General features: G+C 41.1%; 1 protein-coding gene across 3 annotated transcripts in view; it reads right to left on the bottom strand.

Moving 5' to 3' along the window:
- JARID2 (jumonji and AT-rich interaction domain containing 2) overlaps positions 1–18073 on the bottom strand; it is a 190667-nt gene that overhangs the window by 6313 nt on the left and 166281 nt on the right. For all 3 annotated transcript variants that reach the window (XM_081873349.1, XM_081873350.1, XM_081873348.1), the window contains exons 8-14: positions 12617–13113; positions 7781–7873; positions 6719–6837; positions 4875–4945; positions 3628–3742; positions 1365–1470; positions 511–693 (exon numbers count right to left, since the gene is read on the bottom strand). In XM_081873349.1, the coding sequence (XP_081729475.1) occupies positions 511–693; positions 1365–1470; positions 3628–3742; positions 4875–4945; positions 6719–6837; positions 7781–7873; positions 12617–13113 (1184 nt within the window). The remainder of the gene's footprint in view (positions 1–510; positions 694–1364; positions 1471–3627; positions 3743–4874; positions 4946–6718; positions 6838–7780; positions 7874–12616; positions 13114–18073) is intronic.

Raw genomic sequence — 18073 nt, 5'->3', positions numbered from 1 at the left:
TGTATGTGTGAAACACAAAATTTTCCTGAGCGATCTCTTCTCAGTCACTTCATATTGGCCCTTCAGAGGTCAGTGTGCAATTCCTGCCGTCCCTTAACTTCTCAATTAAGCCCTGGGCACAAGTGCAAGTAAATGCAAAGTGCAACTCACCTCCCCAAGACTTTCCCCTGCAAAACACAACCCAACTGGTACTAGTAGGCACTGTTGCTGCTGTCCTAGCAACAAATTCAACCAACGAGTCATACATAAAAGGAGTTACTGATGCAAATCACAGTTGAGTCAGGACATCTCCTATGAATGGTTATATGTGACACAGTCCATGCAGTCTTCATTGAAATGGAGATTTCTCAAGTTCTGAGTGGTAAAAGGCAAAGTCTAGATGCTTTATGTATGAAAAAAACCCCACCCATATCCCAAAAGGTTTAATGAATGCATCAAGCAGCACTACACATGCTGTGACCAGAGGTGTTCTGTTTGCAGAGGTGGGTTTTTAAGAACACAAGCTCCTACCTTGGCAGTTTTAAAACCCATGCTTGTCCACTGGGTGGTAGCAAAGTGCACAGTTTCAGAAACGTTGTAGCCGCAGCACACTTTAGACACAAAAGATCCTGGGAAGCAGACAACAAACTGCCCACTCTGCTGTACAGTACGGTGCACCTTGATCCCCTCTTTACACAGCACCTCTGGGGAGATCTAGGGAGAGAGAAAGAAGCAGGGGAAATCTAGAGCGGGTGCCTTTCTTGGCAGCTCCATTTGCTTACCTCTTACTACTTGCCATGGAGAACATGCAAAAGTCATATTGAATCTCTAAATGCTTCTACAGAAATAAACCCCAGAGCAGATCCTTCTGCTGCCAACTACGTAAAACCAACCAACTCTTAAGCTTGGCTTAAAGGGAAACAAACCTCAGCAGGACCAAGGAGCCTTGGGGTGGGGAGACATATCTCCTTGTGTCATATAGGACTGGGTTCCCTTTAAGAACATATGAATCCACATCAGTCCCTCTAAGTATTCCTTAAACAATAAATCTGAGCTTCCACTCTGGCTGGAAGCTCCTACCAATTTTAGCAGTGACAGCAGTAAGAAAAAACCCCAAAGCTGGACAATAATCCTCCATCTCCACCCTTAATACGCATAGGTCAGTTGAGGGGGAGCTGTGTGCCTGTGTTTGCCCTTGTGTGTTTGGCAGCGGGAAAGGAGTGTGTGTGGACATCTACCAGGGGCATGCAGTTCCCAGATGGTTAACCAAGGTTTGGCCCTTGGATCTAGAAAGGAAATCTACCCCTGGCTTACACAATAAAATGTATTGCTGTTCATGACACCGCGAAAGAAACTGCATAATAACAAACCATAAAGCAACTCACCATGACGTTACTTTCAAGCATTTCCAGCCCTGGAGTGCCATTGGCTTGCAGCAGGGTGTGTACCACTTTGTCAAGTTTTTTCTCCTCTGCAGCAGGAATGCAATACCTGTTCATTTTTGACACAGAAGGGGGAAACAAAGGGAGTATTTATTCCATGCTGCCAAAATTGACATCACCAAAGCTGAGAGCAACATGAGGACATACAAAGAGCCCTGCTGGATCAGACAAAAGGCCCCTCTGGCCCAGCATCCTGTTCTCAGGTACATATAGGAAGCCTGGACCTGAGTGCAACAGCAGATGTGCAAAATATACCAAGAGTTTGCAAATTTGAAAACAAGATCAAACTTCAAAATAACACAGCAAGGAATAATTGTGGCGCTACAACCACTGAATATTTTATCAAAGACTGGAGCATTAAAGGATTTGCCATCTCTACATGTATCTGACTGCATTTCTCTCAAATATTGGGGGTGAGGAAAAGGAGAAATAGAACCGTGTTTGAACTCACAATATTTTGAAGCTCTCACCTAATGAAACTACAACCAACATATCCTCTGTTGGTTGAACCTAACGCTGACACCTGACTGCTTTTTAACATCCCATAACCACCAATAAGGGCTGTCCCACACATTCCATATCAGCAAACTTGGGCATGCTGCTGAAGCACTCAAGAACAGATAGGGATTTGTAGCTGATCCTGGCTCTTTGGAAGAGAATACCTGCGTGGCACACATTTCCAAAGACTGGATTTTATCATTTGTATGACCAACTTGCAAGGGTATGCTAAAAAAACCCCAATGTAAACCTAAAAGATGAATGTGTGGTGGGGCCCCAATATCAAAGGCTCCTTTTAGACAAATATCTGTAAACCATGTCTGAATAGCAATGACACATTCAGGAGTATTCTTCGTGGCCACTCCAAACTGCAGGCCTCTGCTCTCCTGAAGCTGTGCAACATTTTGGACTTTTTCCAGAGGACATTTGAAACTCTTTTATTTGAGCTGGCAAGAGCCATTAGCTGGGTAGCCCCTGGTTCAAATCTCATGTCGTCCCTGAATGCACTTCTTACTTGGGCAAGCCACACTCAGCCTTCCAACTGTATCACTGCAACAATAATACAGCATCCTTGTAATTACTGAGATAATGTATGTATGAAGTACATCTTAAAGCTGAGGCTTGTACAAACTACCACTCCCTCCCTTGCCTATAGGAAAAAAGAACTGCCTCCTAGTGATGAGACAGGAGGTTTCCCCGCCAAACACGTTTATTTTCCATTTAGGCTAGAAAAGTTAGGTGTAAGTTTTTATGGTACAATAGAAGAATGCTGCCTCTCACATAGGGAATACCACATGTTACAAATCTGCACTGCATCTGGAACCCCTCTTAACCCTCTGAAAAGCTCTTTAGGGTGTTCTTGATCTTCTCAAGCCAGTTTGGCAGAGGGGAAGAAGATGGAGGGGGGGGGCAGGATTGGTGCCTCCTTACCCAAGTACGAGAGAACACATTCTACTCTTGGAACAGGATTTTTGGATCCAAGAGATTACATATAGGGAGTGCACGCTGGAAACATTTTTTACGGCCTAGTAACTTTGGAGGACGTGGGTGGCGCTGTGGGTTAAACCACAGAGCCTAGGACTTGCCGATCAGAAGGTCGGCGGTTCGAATCCCTGCGACGGGGTGAGCTCCCATTGCTCGGTCCCTGCTCCTGCCAACCTAGCAGTTTGAAAGCACATCAAAGTGCAAGTAGATAAATAGGTACCGCTCCGGCCGGAAGGTAAACGGCGTTTCCGTGCACTGCTCTGGTTCGCCAGAAGCGGCTTAGTCCTGCTGGTCACATGACCCGGAAGGTGTACGCTGGCTCCCTTGGCCAATAAAGCGAGATGAGCGCCGCAACCCCAGAGTCGGCCACGACTGGATCTAATGGTCAGGGGTTCCTTTACCTTTACCTAACTTTGGAGGCTTATTTGCACGGCATTTGCACCAAATGGATTTTTTGCCACATTTCTAGGTTGCGTGTGCTGAACAAGGGTCAACTTGATCTTTTTCTGCTTAACTTGGTATTTTCTGGCTTTTTAGAGTTTTAGAATCTTTAGGAAAACAATATTTATAGAAGAAGGTTGTAGTTGGGCAGGTTGGGGTGCCATGAACTGTGATGGTGTTGAGGCAGTAAGAGTCTGCATTAGGATCACCATAGAAGCTGACGTGCAACTTCCTGAAAGCAACAGTGCAGAAGAGCAAAGAGGTTCACTTGGGATTCACTTACCAAATGCAGTCAGCACCAGTGTGTAAGTAGTCTATATATGGAAGGTGATTTTGGTCTCGAGACCAGCATGAGGTAGAAAAGACCATGCCAATATTTAGCCAAGGAATTGTCACTCCTAAAGCAGTTTAGATCAGAAGCAAAACACAATTAATGGGGGAAAAGGTATGTTGAAAATCACACATATAATTTGTGCTGATACTTGAAAATTTAAATCTTTTGATTTCTACCAGAAATAAGATTACATAGTTAACAAAAGAGATGTCTTTAATCTGATTATTCGGATACCTTTTTTCACCGAAGCTCCTATTTTTTCATGGCATCACTATGCTGCCGATCACACATGCATATAAATTTTGCTTTCTGCAAATATTCTGGGTGCACACTTGTATTAACATTGTATTAAATGGTGAATTGCTTGGACAAGTGTGGCTCATGAACACTGGTTGCAACCAGAAAACATTTCCCCCCAGAAAGTCGAAAATGGTGCAGGTAAGCATAGGTATCTCATTATCATCTCTATTTATAGGTAAAATGTAAAAATGCTTCAAAATCCTGCCAGACCTGTTTGACCAGAGTTCGGGGGGGGGGGGAGTTTAGAAGAAATGAGTGAGCAACAGCAGTCACTTTCAGCTCTTTGTAAAATGATTATCTAACCCCCCAGCCATTATCAGGTAGAAATCACTGAAGAGCCTTAATGAAGAACCAGAGGAATTTCTGCAAATTTATTGGCACAGCACTGCTCCCTGGAGACTGCAAATAATGAAGTTACATGTGCTGATCGCTCACCATATTGACACTAAAACATTATCATGAGCCTACTGAATAATGATGAACAACTGGGAGAAGTAAATGGCCCAAGGTAGAGATGGTCTGTAGTACATGCATACCCCTCCATCTCACTCTCACCTTTCTTTCTTTCCTTTTTAAAAAATTCAGTAATACAAGACACAGAGCTTAACTGCTACGTTTGGCTTGTTAAGATACAAAACGCACCTTTCTCAGGCTCTCTAGGATAGAAGTGTGTCCATCTGTGCTGAACAGATTGAGGGGTCAATGGGCAGCAGAGACACAAACAGGATTATAAATGCCACCATGATGGGAAGCTTACTGAATATTAATTCATTTTTAAACAGCAGGTAGAGATGCCCGGCTCCAGGGAGGTGGCAAAAACATGATTTATTCAACACTCTGTGTGAATTCCACAACAGAGTATGTCTCTTAAACATGGAGAATATAAATGGACTTACCAGGCACAGCACCAAGATGTCGCAGGATGGATCCTGTGTTATTAGGAAGGACTGTTAGGTTCCACCCATGCCTGTTCAAATTAAGTGGTGCACATCGTGATAAGAAAACATCAAATGTCACATTAGTCATTGTTTTATTTACCTACTTGCTCAGGGTTCTGCATTGTTGTGTAGGTCTGCAGCCAAAGGAGGAATGCTCTAGGCCTCTTTGCTGCAATTCCAGATTTTGTTTTAAAAGTAAAATTCTGCTTAAAAATGAAATTTCTAGCTCTTTCCTTTATGTTAACAAATGTGTAAGCAGCATTCTAGACACGGTTGTTCAATACACTTGCTCTCGCCTTTGTGTTCTGGCTAAACTTGCAAAGGTACTAGTGACTAAGAACTTGAGACTTCTTGTTTAAATTTATTGATGTAATTTTTTTTTATAAACACGATTAATAAATTGAAACGGTGAAAACATTAAACTCCTTTTTTTTTTTTTTTTTTGCTGCTTCACAAAGATGCACCATGTTATTGTTTCAATTAGGTGCCTTGCAAAAGCAAGCAAACAAAATTGACTGGCTCCCAATCCAATGAAACCTTTATAGCTATGTGGGAAGAAGTTTGGCAGGGACTGATGACCGTCTTTCCATGGGATCATAGCTGACACATTTTAGCAGCTACTGTATGGTTCCTAGCCATCTGTTTCCATCCAAACTAAGTTGTGGTTAATTCATTAAATGCATCGTCATTAACTTGCTCACTCAGAAACAGACAAGGTGAACATTAAGGGAAATGTACATGCATCTGGGTGCACAGCATAAAGAAGGCATCGTGTGGATTCAGAAAAAGTCCTTGCCCACCAAATAAGAGGTTGCAGCATTCACACAACCCATTAAGATGCTTATGCTGAACCGGTTGGTTGGGAAAATGTTAATGCTCTAGCTCCTTCAAGCAACTAACTGGAACTGGACGGAAAAGTTAAAGGAGGAATGGTAGGATCCTGTAGCAACTGCCTGCACCCCTTATGAAGATCCTCACCCTTGGAACTTAAAAAGAAATGCAAAAGGTGTAATGAATGTGCAATTGTACAGTTTTAGAAATCCTTTGTGCTAATGCAGGGGGTGCAAAAAGAGGGAGGGAAACACCCAGTGCTACATTTCTGGTTTACTCCAGCCACGACCATTTCACAAAACTCTTCCTTCTGGGGACACTATAAATATATGAACAGCATAACTAGGAAAAGGGATAATAATTACAGAATATGATAAAACACAATACGTGATAAAACACAATACGTAATAAAACACAAAACTTCATAATCTCACATTAAATGAATAATAGCTATCAAGGTGCATTCTGCAAAAGAGAATACAGAAAAGCTGAAAAATGTATCAACGTATATATTAATGCAAACGTATCTAACAAAACGATATTAAAACCAGACTTTCTACCAATGAGACAACCCCTAAAAATGGAAAGCTGTCAAAAAGCATGATTGGTAAGGCTGAAGGTGCTTTGGGGCAGTTTTCAATGATATATTTTGTCCTTGCTAGCCCTTTTCCAATGTACGCTGCTCATATGCCCCCAAGGAAGGAATTTTCCAAAACGTGCTGGACCTGGAATGAGCCATAATTCTAGCAGCCGAAGTCCACCCCCCACCTTACCTGTCAGTAACAACCCTTATTCTGCAGCTGGCTGTTTTGCTGCTAACTGGGGCGGGGTAGCACAAGCAGCTACAAATACACTGAGCATGAGACAACATTATACCCAATAATGGTGATGAAATCTGCAACTTAGTAAACAAATTAAGAGGAGCCAGTGCTCTATGGACTACAGGAAACATGTCTTGGAACTCCCATTACCTTGAAAACGGTTCTGATTTTCCCACAGGAAAGCCACTGCCGTGGGTGTTGGTATCCACTTTCCCACAATGCACTGCTACATGGCAGTCCTTCTGTTCCACTAACCTCCAGTACTCTTGCTGTAGGAAAATTAAGTTTTTGTATTTAGAGGAGAGTGCAGTTCCATTTCCCTGAGTTTAATCTAGGCAAATTCTCATTCCTTGGAAACTGGGCGCCTGATATTTCAAAATACACCAAAAGCAAGCTTTGTATAGCTCTTCCGACAAATAATAATTTCTTAGCTGGTGTTATTACTAAGCCCTGATAAGTGTCAATGCTTGCATTATTAAAAATGATATTACTACCCATTTAGAAATTGCTGCTTGGTCCATTCAGAGAGTAAGTGGTCCTCCAAAGGGGCAATGGTTTATAAAATACCTTTGTGTCAACCAGCATAACTTCTGCTAAGGATATACCATGAACTGTTGCCACTAAACCAATGGCTGTATCTAGGATAGCCTGGTTTATGTGGTGGGTTGGCAGATGCCCAAGGATGGTTATTCCTCGCATGAAAAAGAAAGCCTTTGGAATAAAGTGCTGGTTCACATATGAGGTAAGATAGTGCAGTGAAGCATTTGGGCTATATGTTTGATGTTCTTGAGGTAGGACTTTCTTTTGCAGAAGCCATGCTGATTCTTCCTCAGCAAGCCTTGTTCTTCTTTCTAATAAACTGTTTCACAATTCCGTTTTAAAATCTGCATTTCTGTGTGCTTCTTGCAGCTGCTCTCTTTTTCTTCCTTGACTTCTTGGATCCCAGCAGCAATTCCCCACCGACACGACACGACACGACACGACACAACACGACACGACACGACACAACACAACACAACACAACACAACACAACACAACACACACCTGCTGTAATCATGGGAATTGTTACAGGGCTGCTGAGTTCTCATGTTACATCACCCAGGCAAATGAACGTTTGTGAATGGTTTGGATCTCTTGTGTGTACGGGGGGGGGGGGATCATCTTCTAGTGGCTAGTTTAATGAACTACCCTGCATTTACGGAACCCCTCACCTCTATTTCAGCTGCCGTAGGCTCTTTGCTGAAGCACATGTTCATGATGTTTCTTGCTGTTCGGTAAAAGGTTGTTAAAGAAACAGACCTTCCCTGCGAACCAAAGCATAAAAAGGGAGAAATTGTGGTTGTGGTTTTCCATCATTAGTAATAGTAATAATGAAAATAATAATGAATAAAGGAAGAGCAGATATGAGTGGCTGGAAATATAGATACATCATGACACAGGGTTATTACACCAACAATATTCCAGATTGCAATTTCTCTCATCTATTGCATGGGCAGCACCAATAAAAAATAGGCACAACATTATTAAGAAAAAGTGGGGGAAATGCATAATATATGGGGGGAATTTCTGCAAAATATGTATACGAGGCAGAATTGTGAACAAAAATGCACATTTTTAGTGTTGGCTTTAGAAAGAAAATCACAAACTGGTGTGGAAATGGGGCAAACTGAGCTTAAGATTAGAAAAATGAGACGCTGAAGTTGTCCATCACTAACTGCAGACGGAAACTGTAAATGCTCTAAATGGGCTTGCTCAGATACATTTTGTCCTGAGTTCTGTTCTAACTTCACGTTGCCTGAGAAAGTTGTCCTCTATATGTAAGACTACTGCCTAGGGAAGGAAGAGAAATCAGAATGACTCATTTTAAGGACCAGCGGCTAACTAAGATGCCAATTTAGGCTTATTTTTAAAGAGAGTAGTGTTGATGCTTGCTCACAGGCTGGCTGGAATCAGCTGTAGGAAACAACTGCAGACATGTTAGAAAATAAAATATCTTTCACCAGATGAACTTTCAAACTGGGTAGCCAAAGAAAGACTAACCCCAGAGGTCCAAAACAAAATTGAAAAAGTTGATCAGCGTTTAGTCATAGGCCAGTACAATACTAAAATGTAAATATTTCAATCAGATTTTTTTTTAAAAAAAAACCCCACACAAACACAATAAAGAATCATGAAAAAACATTTCCAATTCATAAACTAGAAGTACATCAATATAACTCAACTGTGCCTTTTTCCCCAAGCAAAGGTGCAGTGATCATGTATGGTTTTCCATTCAGTAAGGGGAGTAATAATCACACCGTGAGCTTAACATTAAAACTTGCAGTCTCACAGTGCTTTAACATGCACAAATGGAAGCTAGCTATTTGTCTTAAAATTCATCTTCATTTTCTCTCTGACTATGAAGACCACTATTTTGTTTTGATGATTACAGATATTTTCCACAATTCATTGAGAACAGAAAGACTTAAGGTGCTTTCAGTTACAATGCACTTCTGCAATAAAGGTTTTCCCTGATTTTCAACACTTGGCTGGATCCCAGACCCCAACCTGTTAATGGTGCATGTTGGGGGATGGAAAACACGCTTTGTGGGGGTAAAGAGAAGGCTCATGTGTTACCAAAAGTTTTAAGTTAATTAGTTCAAACTACAGAGTCAAACTTTCAGTAGTTTTCTGCTTCCTTCTCCCAGAGCAAAAACAGACACTACCAAATATTTCCCCCCAATCAAAGTCTTAGCTCAGCCCCACTGACTACACAAAAATGTTGAACTGCCCCATAAAAAATAAAATGCGAAATGAACACAAGGCAATTAAGCTATTACAAGTGCCCATCAGGGGAGGAGAGCTAAGACACTCTTAAATGTCAGAGCTGCATGCTTGTAAATAAAATGAGCAATTTCCTTCCTCTTTTACTGCCTATGTGAACCATTTATTGGGGTAGTCTAACAAAAAAAACATCCTTCAAAAGTGCTATTCAACAGCCATCAAATTTGCGTCTGTAATTCAGGGTTTACAAAGACTGCTCACAAGCACAGAGAAACAGCTGTCTAGATTTAAGGAGTGCTTGCTGTGGGGTTTTTGCCAGACAAATAAAGGCAGAAATTATCATCAAGAACTGGTTACTATCGGAGAGAGGTGGCAACCCTACCTCAGGGCAGAAGTTTTCTCAACTTTTTAATAAAAAAGATTAGTCATAATTGATCCGATTTATTAGTTCTTAATTTTTTCCTCTGGGCATAAAGCACCCTCCAGGGAAAACTCACTTTCCAGCCTTTGTCTGAAATTACATTCATTTGGGAGAAATTTTTCTCACTTTGATTTTATCTATTTGGTTCAAGAGAACACATCGTTGTGAAGGAGATTTGCAATAGTCCTCATTTCAGTGCAAAATATTTCTTCTCTTCCTTGATTCCATCTCAAAACACCTGCACACTTATTTAAAGAATTCCCCAAGTGAAAACCAAATACCCGTCCCAGTTCACATGTAACATTAAGCCACAGTAAGAAACAAACCATGGTTAGGAATGTGCGATGGCACACTGAAGAATTGCTTCTACTATGCTCCACCCTGCCCTGAGTTGGGAGGAAACAAACCACAGCTTTTGCTTAGTGTTAAGTGCAAGCCAGTCCTCGTGGGTTGTTTCTCTCCAAAAACCAAAACTAAGGTTTTTTCTTGGACTTACTGCCCATAGTTTGTTTTGGAGGAGTCATTGTCGGAGAATTTCTTTCTTCTAAATAACTTAGCAACTGGAACCTCCTGGTCCAAATCTGGTCCCTTAAGGGGTGATGCTTGACTCCCATCCCAACTATAACCAAGAGGCAAAAGGTGATGTGAGAGGAGTGATGGGCAACAGGAGGAATCTATATAGGAGTGTGGAGAGCTCTACCTGGGTGGATGGAGCAGCCAAGTAATTTTCGTTGTCCCCGAGAGGGGGCAATGACAATAAAGATGATGATGATGATGATGATTAACTTCACATTTCTCCTAGTTGATATATGCAGGTCACAGATTCTTTGCATACACTGTCTCACTTATTTCATGTGACCTAAGCTCAACTAACTTAGTCTGGGATCCAACCCATGACTTTAGGAGAATTAGGAAAACTGGGAGCCTACCCCCATTAAAAAAAAAATCTATTGCCAGATAGAATAATGAATCCCCTTTATTTTGTGACACAATAAAAATTCTTTACATGGGAAGCCAAGCATATGGCTTGATCATGATTTGCAGTGCAATTTTGTGTGGTTACTCATAAGTAATACCTGACTTACTATCAGGTAAATGTACAAAGGATTTTTAATACCACATATTTAGTTCATATCTCTCTTTTTCTGCATGAGTTTAGCAGAACAAAACAAAGCTATTGTAGTCTGACTAGAAATAATTTGACTGAGCAGATTTTCTTTTACCTCTAGCAGAAGTGAAAGACTGACTCCAATTGCAGTATTAGTTTCCTATGGAATTTGCTGACAGTGGCAGTACTTCTGGCTGGCGTTAAAAATATGCACTTTCAAACAGAAGTAGAAGATCATAGCTTAAGTATATAAGCTATACTGTCAAACTAATTGTGGACTAAAAGGCCTTAATTCAACTAAAAAACAACAACCCCCAGTCTCAATTAGACATCCACAAGGGAACTGAAGAGATCGGAAGGAAAAGGCTTCACAAATAAAAAACCTCCCCCAAACCTAAGGTTTTATCAAACTTAGGTCCATTAATTTCAATGGGTCTACTCTTACTAAATATGTACAAATTAGATAAAAGGGCCATGCTCATTGTGCTCATTCTTACAGTACGTTACTTTCACGATGTAATCTTTTATAGACTTAGGAACACTCCTGTAACATCCCTTGGTGTAATAAAGGTGTTGCATGAATATTCAGTGGCGATAAATGATTCTGTGAGAGGAAGCATAGGCTTAGTTAAGTAGCCTTAACCTCTGCTCATTTATTCCACACACTCTAGTCCTGTGAATTGCAGCTGCCAGTCATGAGGACTGTCAGGTTGCAGGTGATGGTGTGAGGGCGTCCAATGACCCAGCCAATTTCTAGGCCTGACCGACTGCAGGGTGTCAGGAAGAAGCTGTTGATAAGAGCAACAGGCCAATTTGTTTCACGGATACACATATTACAGCAAGAGCTATCAAATGGCATTAAATCATAATGAATACATTCCAAGTGGTAATTGAGTGTATATTTTAACCTGGTATTTAAGTTTATAAAGCTGTCATGGGGTGAGGACGCAGATTCTTCCAAGGTCTGAACTCTTGCGATTTTTAACTCCGCTGCTCACTATTGCAAGCCCTGGAAATTAGGCTGCTTGAACTGATCATAGGCAGGCAAATGTCAAGAGCCTACAGTGTGGTGTTGTGGCTGGAGTGTTGTGTTTGGACACGGGAAAGCCAAGCCCATTCCCCACTCAGACATTAAACTTGATGGGTGGCCTTGCACAAGTCACAGCCACACAGGCTCACCTCACTCACAGGGTTGTAGAGAAGATACAAATAAATTAATCCTTTGCCCAGACCTCTTGAGGAAAAAAGGCAGGAATACAAATGCGGTTATTATAGAAGTAAACAGAATCTGGCACAGGAATGCATAGATAGGCCTCAGTTTTTGAAGACTGACAGCCTCTGCACAGAGGCACCAGAAGTTGCCAATTTCAGGCAGCACCTGATTCCTGTTTTGCAGTGAGAGGAGAAAGAGCAGTGATGGAAAAAGCAGTGTGTGCCGGGCACAGGCACCAACGTAATAAACACCATATTTCTTTCTCTCTTAGCAGCTCAGCCTCACTCACTAAATCCAACCTCACTAACAATTACACAGCAAGCAGCGGTTGCCAGCTCCTGCTTAATAGTGGGGAGGCTGCCAAATCAAATTGAGTGGGGGAGTCAACATTCCTCTGCAAATGGATGTGCTCAGCGTCAGGAGGAATAAGCCTTCCAAACCACTGTTTGCACTAAATCAGAGCTGGCAACTGCGGACAAAAATACTGTTTGCATTTCGAGTTGCACATTCTAAGCAGGGCCAACGGCAAGGCTTCTGCTTACCTTATATACACACTTGTGGAGGTCACTGAGAACGCCTTTGTCTTCCTCCTCTTCCTTCACGGTCTCTTTTTCCTGAGAGAAGAGTCGCCGCCGGCCCGTTTTCTGTGGGACTTCGACTTCCTTCGCCTTGTTCCGGAAGCCGTTTTTATGAACCACGCCATTGATGAGTCCGTTTTTGGGCTCATACCGGGGGAGAGACTGGAATTCGTAGTTGTTCTCAGAATGTACCTCCAGGGGGCCTTTCCTCTTTTCTAGGACCTCCTTTTCAAAGAGGACTTCCTTCTCCAGTCTCTTGTGCTCCTCGGCAGAGAGGGAGTCATAGGAGAGCAAGTACTGGCAGTATGCCTCCTGCAGCTTTGCTAACCTGTCCTGTGCAGTTTTGGGGATCCGCAGCAGGTCTGCCAGCTTGTTCCATTTCTTGAGGTCAGTCACTTGCTGCATGCCCCCCATTTCGTTGATCAGTTGGAAAAAGCAGGCCAAATCTAGCTCACATCCTCCTGGGTGTCAGTGAAGTGGAACGACAGGAAGGGAAAGGAGGACATACAGAGGGAAGAAAAAACATGGTTAGGAAAACGTGACAGCAGACCGTATACAATCCAGGCCAACTTATTGTGGAAGTGGCTGCATCACTTCGGACTGTAAATAGGAGCAAGACTGAAAACCCATCTGTGCAAACGAATGAAGAATAAAGCCCCTCAATATAGAAAATCAGATGTCAGTGTTATTTCTGGGCCATCAGTCTTTAAAAAATGGGAATCGGAAGAAAATTAAGCCACTGCAAAAATCACTGGGCTTTTGTAGTAGTCACTGCACTTGCCTTGTGACTTGCCACTCACCTGCCCACCTGCATCAAGTTTCAACTGCCTTTGGGTATCTTTCTAAATGGCAAACTGAGACTGTGCCACATAGGATGCTTCCCCCCCGCCCCATTATGTGAATATTGCTTTCTTTCTCTCCTAGCCTTAAAGGCACTTTAAAGCTAAAAAAGGGAGAGTGTTGTTCTTTTGTGCAAATGCCATTACAAACATCTGCAGTCAAATTAATGCCCCCACTGCACCACACAAATCTGCTTCAAACTGGATTTGAGGTCACTGTTGTGGTAAGTATTAATATTGTGCTACACACTCTACAGAATGTACTTTGTGCCCCCTGTTTCCTATCTAAAGATATTACAGTTTCTTGATCAGCATTTGTGCAATATCCAGGATCGATCTGTAGTTACTGCATTTATCAAGCAGCCATGTGATGCATACACCAGCCCAAAACCTGTCCATAGAAGCTCAGATTTATCAAAAGGATAATTCATAGGTTGGTGGACTGCAGGTTAGTGGGATCTATTTTGCTTTTAAGTGGTGCTGGGAGATGCACTAACAGGAGCTTGGTACAAAAGACATACCCCCAGAATTAAAGAATTCTGAGCCTCCAAATTTGTTTTGAGTATCACAGTTAAAATAAGAGTTTGCAGTTCTTCCACACAAAAATCCACTTCTGGTTACCCCAAGCTATCTTAATTTCTGCAGCATAATTTAGGGGCATCATTTTGTTGCTGCTATTGTTAAACATTTGGGAGTCAATTGTTTGCCAGATCTACTTAGCTGCTGATCTATTTAACAGCGAGTCATTCAGCGATAGATCCTGCAGACCTATCTTCTGCCCACCCCTGGAGTAATTAATTTGTGCTCATTATCTGATGTCAAAGTGCCTTTGCAAAGCTGACAAAATCTCTTACTGACAAAAAATGATAATGGAATAATGCTTCAACTTTGGCAAGTCATTGCAGGGAGGGGAGGCACAGAGAGTGGTGTGGTTGCTGCAGGTGAAAGTAGCCGTTCCATGTTTTGTCAAGGAGTGAGTGCTTTCAGGCAACACAAAAACAGGGCCAAACCAACTCTGGGTTTAATGGGGCTTGGTAGCTTTTCTTGAGCAATTTTATGAGATCTGACCCTTAAGAAAAGGAGGCGACTGCTACGGATTTTGTGCTCATTGTAAAATGTTCAAGATCAGCAATATGGTAAAGCCTTTTTTCCCAGGGGAATGAGCCAATGAGAAAAACAAACAAACACACACACACACACACGCGCACACACACACACACACACACACACACACACTACATAAAACCCCATTTATCTGCTGGCAAGGGGTAAACAAATACATAGCTTTCTACCTGCCATAAAGATTACAGAAAACCAAAGGACATCTCAGGAGGAAAGTATTTGAGATAATAAACTGATGAAGCTAACAACTCATATTTAATTAGGACACCGCTAAAGGATTTTAAAAAGAAACATGGGTTACAAACCTATCACACATTTATGAAATTTGGTGTGCCATCAGCAAAGTAGCATTTTCTTTAGACCAAACAAAGGGAGCAATGCAGTATGCAAACTTTGGAGCTATACAGAACTGTTCCTCAGGTATGAAGTACACGGAAAGCTGTGAGAATTTTTTTTATTTTATTATGCATCTTGCTTGAAGTTTGTTTACATTTTAAGGTGGTGGTGAAGGATTTATTGCAGCCATAATTTGTTTAAAACCTCACTATCTATTAAGTTTCATCTTGCACAGATGTAGGCTGGGATAAAAAGAGTAGTGGAAGTGTTTATTTCATGTTAGCTAATCACTGTATTCTATAGGAAAAAATCTGAGAAACCTTCCTGAAGGTTTTGTATGAAAAGGGGGGAAGAAAGTCCCTTCCAGCACCATTTCATTAGTCAAATGATATGATGGAAAACTACAAATGTCCAATCTAACGCTTGAGCTTCTAGTTTTAATTAAAAACAGGTAGCACTTTTTACAAGAATCTGATGAACATCATAGTTCACAAAAGGTCTGTACTGCTACCTAGTCATGATTCCTAAACAGACAGATACACCACCTTGCCTGAGGCGAGAATGAAGGCCAAGGCATCCCTTGGCCAAAAGATAAAATGAAATAAATAATAATTGTTTTGAGTTTAGTTTTCCACACACAAAAAGAAGACACCATGCTGCATAAATTGCTGCTGAAGGCCTGTTAGCTGCCCTTTCAATTCTGCAGGTTTTACGTGGTTAAAAGCTAAGGAGAAAAGGTCGCTTTGGGAAATATGTATGAACACTGCAGCTTAGATAACTCTGTACCAGGGAACACATACCAAGCAGTCTTTAGAATTACAAACTGAAGTATAAGCCCCAGTTTAAAGTTACTGCAAATATCCAGTGCAATGTATGTGCATGTTGGCTAAGCAGCCCGTTTGTAAGCTATGTTGCACACCTAGAGGCAAGTGTTTACTGCAAGGGCTGGTTCCCAAGCTCATCGAAACCACATGCAGTGGAGCAACAGGGCCATGTGTACAATTATACTGCAATTAATCTATTAAATTCATCACCCTAGGGTGTATATGAATGTATTCTATATGTGGGGCATTTGGCCAAGCCTGGTGCCCTGCCATATATAAAAGCTATCACCAGTTTGGCAAATGCATGAACCAGGAAAACATTTGAAAGCAGCTTCTGAAGGACATCCTCAGCAAACTTTTACATGCACAGAGTTCTTAAACACTTGACATATGTGCTTACAATTTCCAGGGCTAGCCTTTGCCAACTGTTTTCTGACAGTGGTTTTTTGTTAGTTTTACACTGAAAAATCCAAAACATATGCATCCTTTCAGAACTCATTGAAGAAAGCTGGTTCTTCTAGTCACCCAATTATGAGATTTGGTGGAATGCGGATTATTTGACAGAGAAATGAGCAAACTGATATTTCACTGTCAATGATTTCAAGATTTTAATTTGTTTTCATTGGTCCTTGCAATGAGGGAAGCTTCAAACAGTGTCAGGCTGCTCAGTATATAGAAGCACTAAAGAGCTCATTCTCTTAAATTTGGCATTTACTACAGTTCTTTGACTCATGACATTATTAATACAGCTCTGCTTTGTAAGACTGGATTTCTTTCATAACATGCTTGCTATATATGAACCATAACGATATGGAATGGAAGTTTATTTTGAGTTCAACTTTGCAAGGAAGGGGGGAAGAACCCTCTTTTGAACCTAGATAAAATAAAAACTGTCAGAAGGAATGGCATTTACACAGCATTTCAAATACTAATGCTATAGAATCCTTATATTAACTCAGTGGTTGGATATAGAACACGCTCAGTAAGTCTTGGGCTCACATGCTCCCTTACAGAACATCAGAAGCTTCCAGTTCTATCTGAAATTAATAGCAGAACTTGGGACAAACTAAGGTTAATCTTAATCACTGTTAGCAGAAACAAACCGGCTTCACAAACTATGGTTTGAAGTTTGCTTGTTTCAAGAATCGGTAATTAAGAATAACTTCAGTTTATCTCGTCTCAGACTACATATCAAGTGACAGATACTGTAAAAGAGAAGCAACACTTTCCAAGCTCCTCCTCATAGCTGTGCTAGAGAAGGATGAAGAAAGTGTGAGCCCAAGACTCACTCATTCTTCTAACATTAAATCATCTGTAGTGTGGCTAAATATACACATGCATACAGTTTTAATCAGACACACAAGGTCAGTTTCACAACTAAAGCGTTCCACATCAACTATCATCTATTGCCTTTTAACAAATTATCTTATTGATTAGCTTTAATAAATGTTTCATACAACCAAAATATCAATATGCTAAAGGAGTTACTAAAGGAAATGTTGTATCATAAAGGCTGGAATCCTACTTATCATTAGGCTGCTTACATTCCACTGAAGTCAAAGGCTGCCAGTTACAATTTATTTTTACTACAACTTGCCAGTTAATTTAAAACACTATTTCTTATTCCTGGAAGAAAATACCCATCTTCACTATTTTCTTTTTAATTTCCAGAATGAAAATCAGCTTCAAAAATAAAACAACTGTGGCCATCTCTCAGCAATTAAAATTTGACCTCATCAATTAAAACTGACCTCCGCAATCACACTGATTAAAGCTTGCAAGTGTAACAGGAGCTCTAGCAAATTTATTAAATTTTAAAATTGCTTAGGAAGAACAGATTAAAAGGGACCTTCTTCCAAAGAATAAAGGGTATTCTAAAGGGAATTGTTGTTTCACCAACTAGTATGCCACTTTTAAAAACATACTACCATGTGCATCCTATCTGATGGCAGAAAGCAAACCACCAATTCAATTAAATAATCAAACCTGCTGCGTAAGTTTACAAAACTGCCATTTTGCTACAAACTCCACTTCAATGCTTGTCATCCAAGATTTGTTAAATGCCTGAAGATTGTTGAAAATTTGTAATTTTGGTGATTTAGATATTTGAACTGAAATCACTTAATCAAAGTTGACTGGGGTGGCGTGTGAGGAATGTTTAAGGAGAAGAGAGTTATTAAACCAAATTGTTAACTTGTTTGCACCGCTGTGCGTCACTGGTACACACACCTTGCAGGGAAAACACCAGAAAACCCTACTGTAATGAAGACTGGGGACACTTCAATGAGCGTGACTACACC

Source organism: Podarcis erhardii (genome assembly GCF_964252035.2).
Source record: "Podarcis erhardii genome assembly, chromosome: 8".
Taxonomy (NCBI): domain Eukaryota; kingdom Metazoa; phylum Chordata; class Lepidosauria; order Squamata; family Lacertidae; genus Podarcis; species Podarcis erhardii.
The sequence above is the reverse complement of the archived record's forward strand: the minus strand, read 5'-3'. Positions and strand labels throughout refer to the sequence as shown.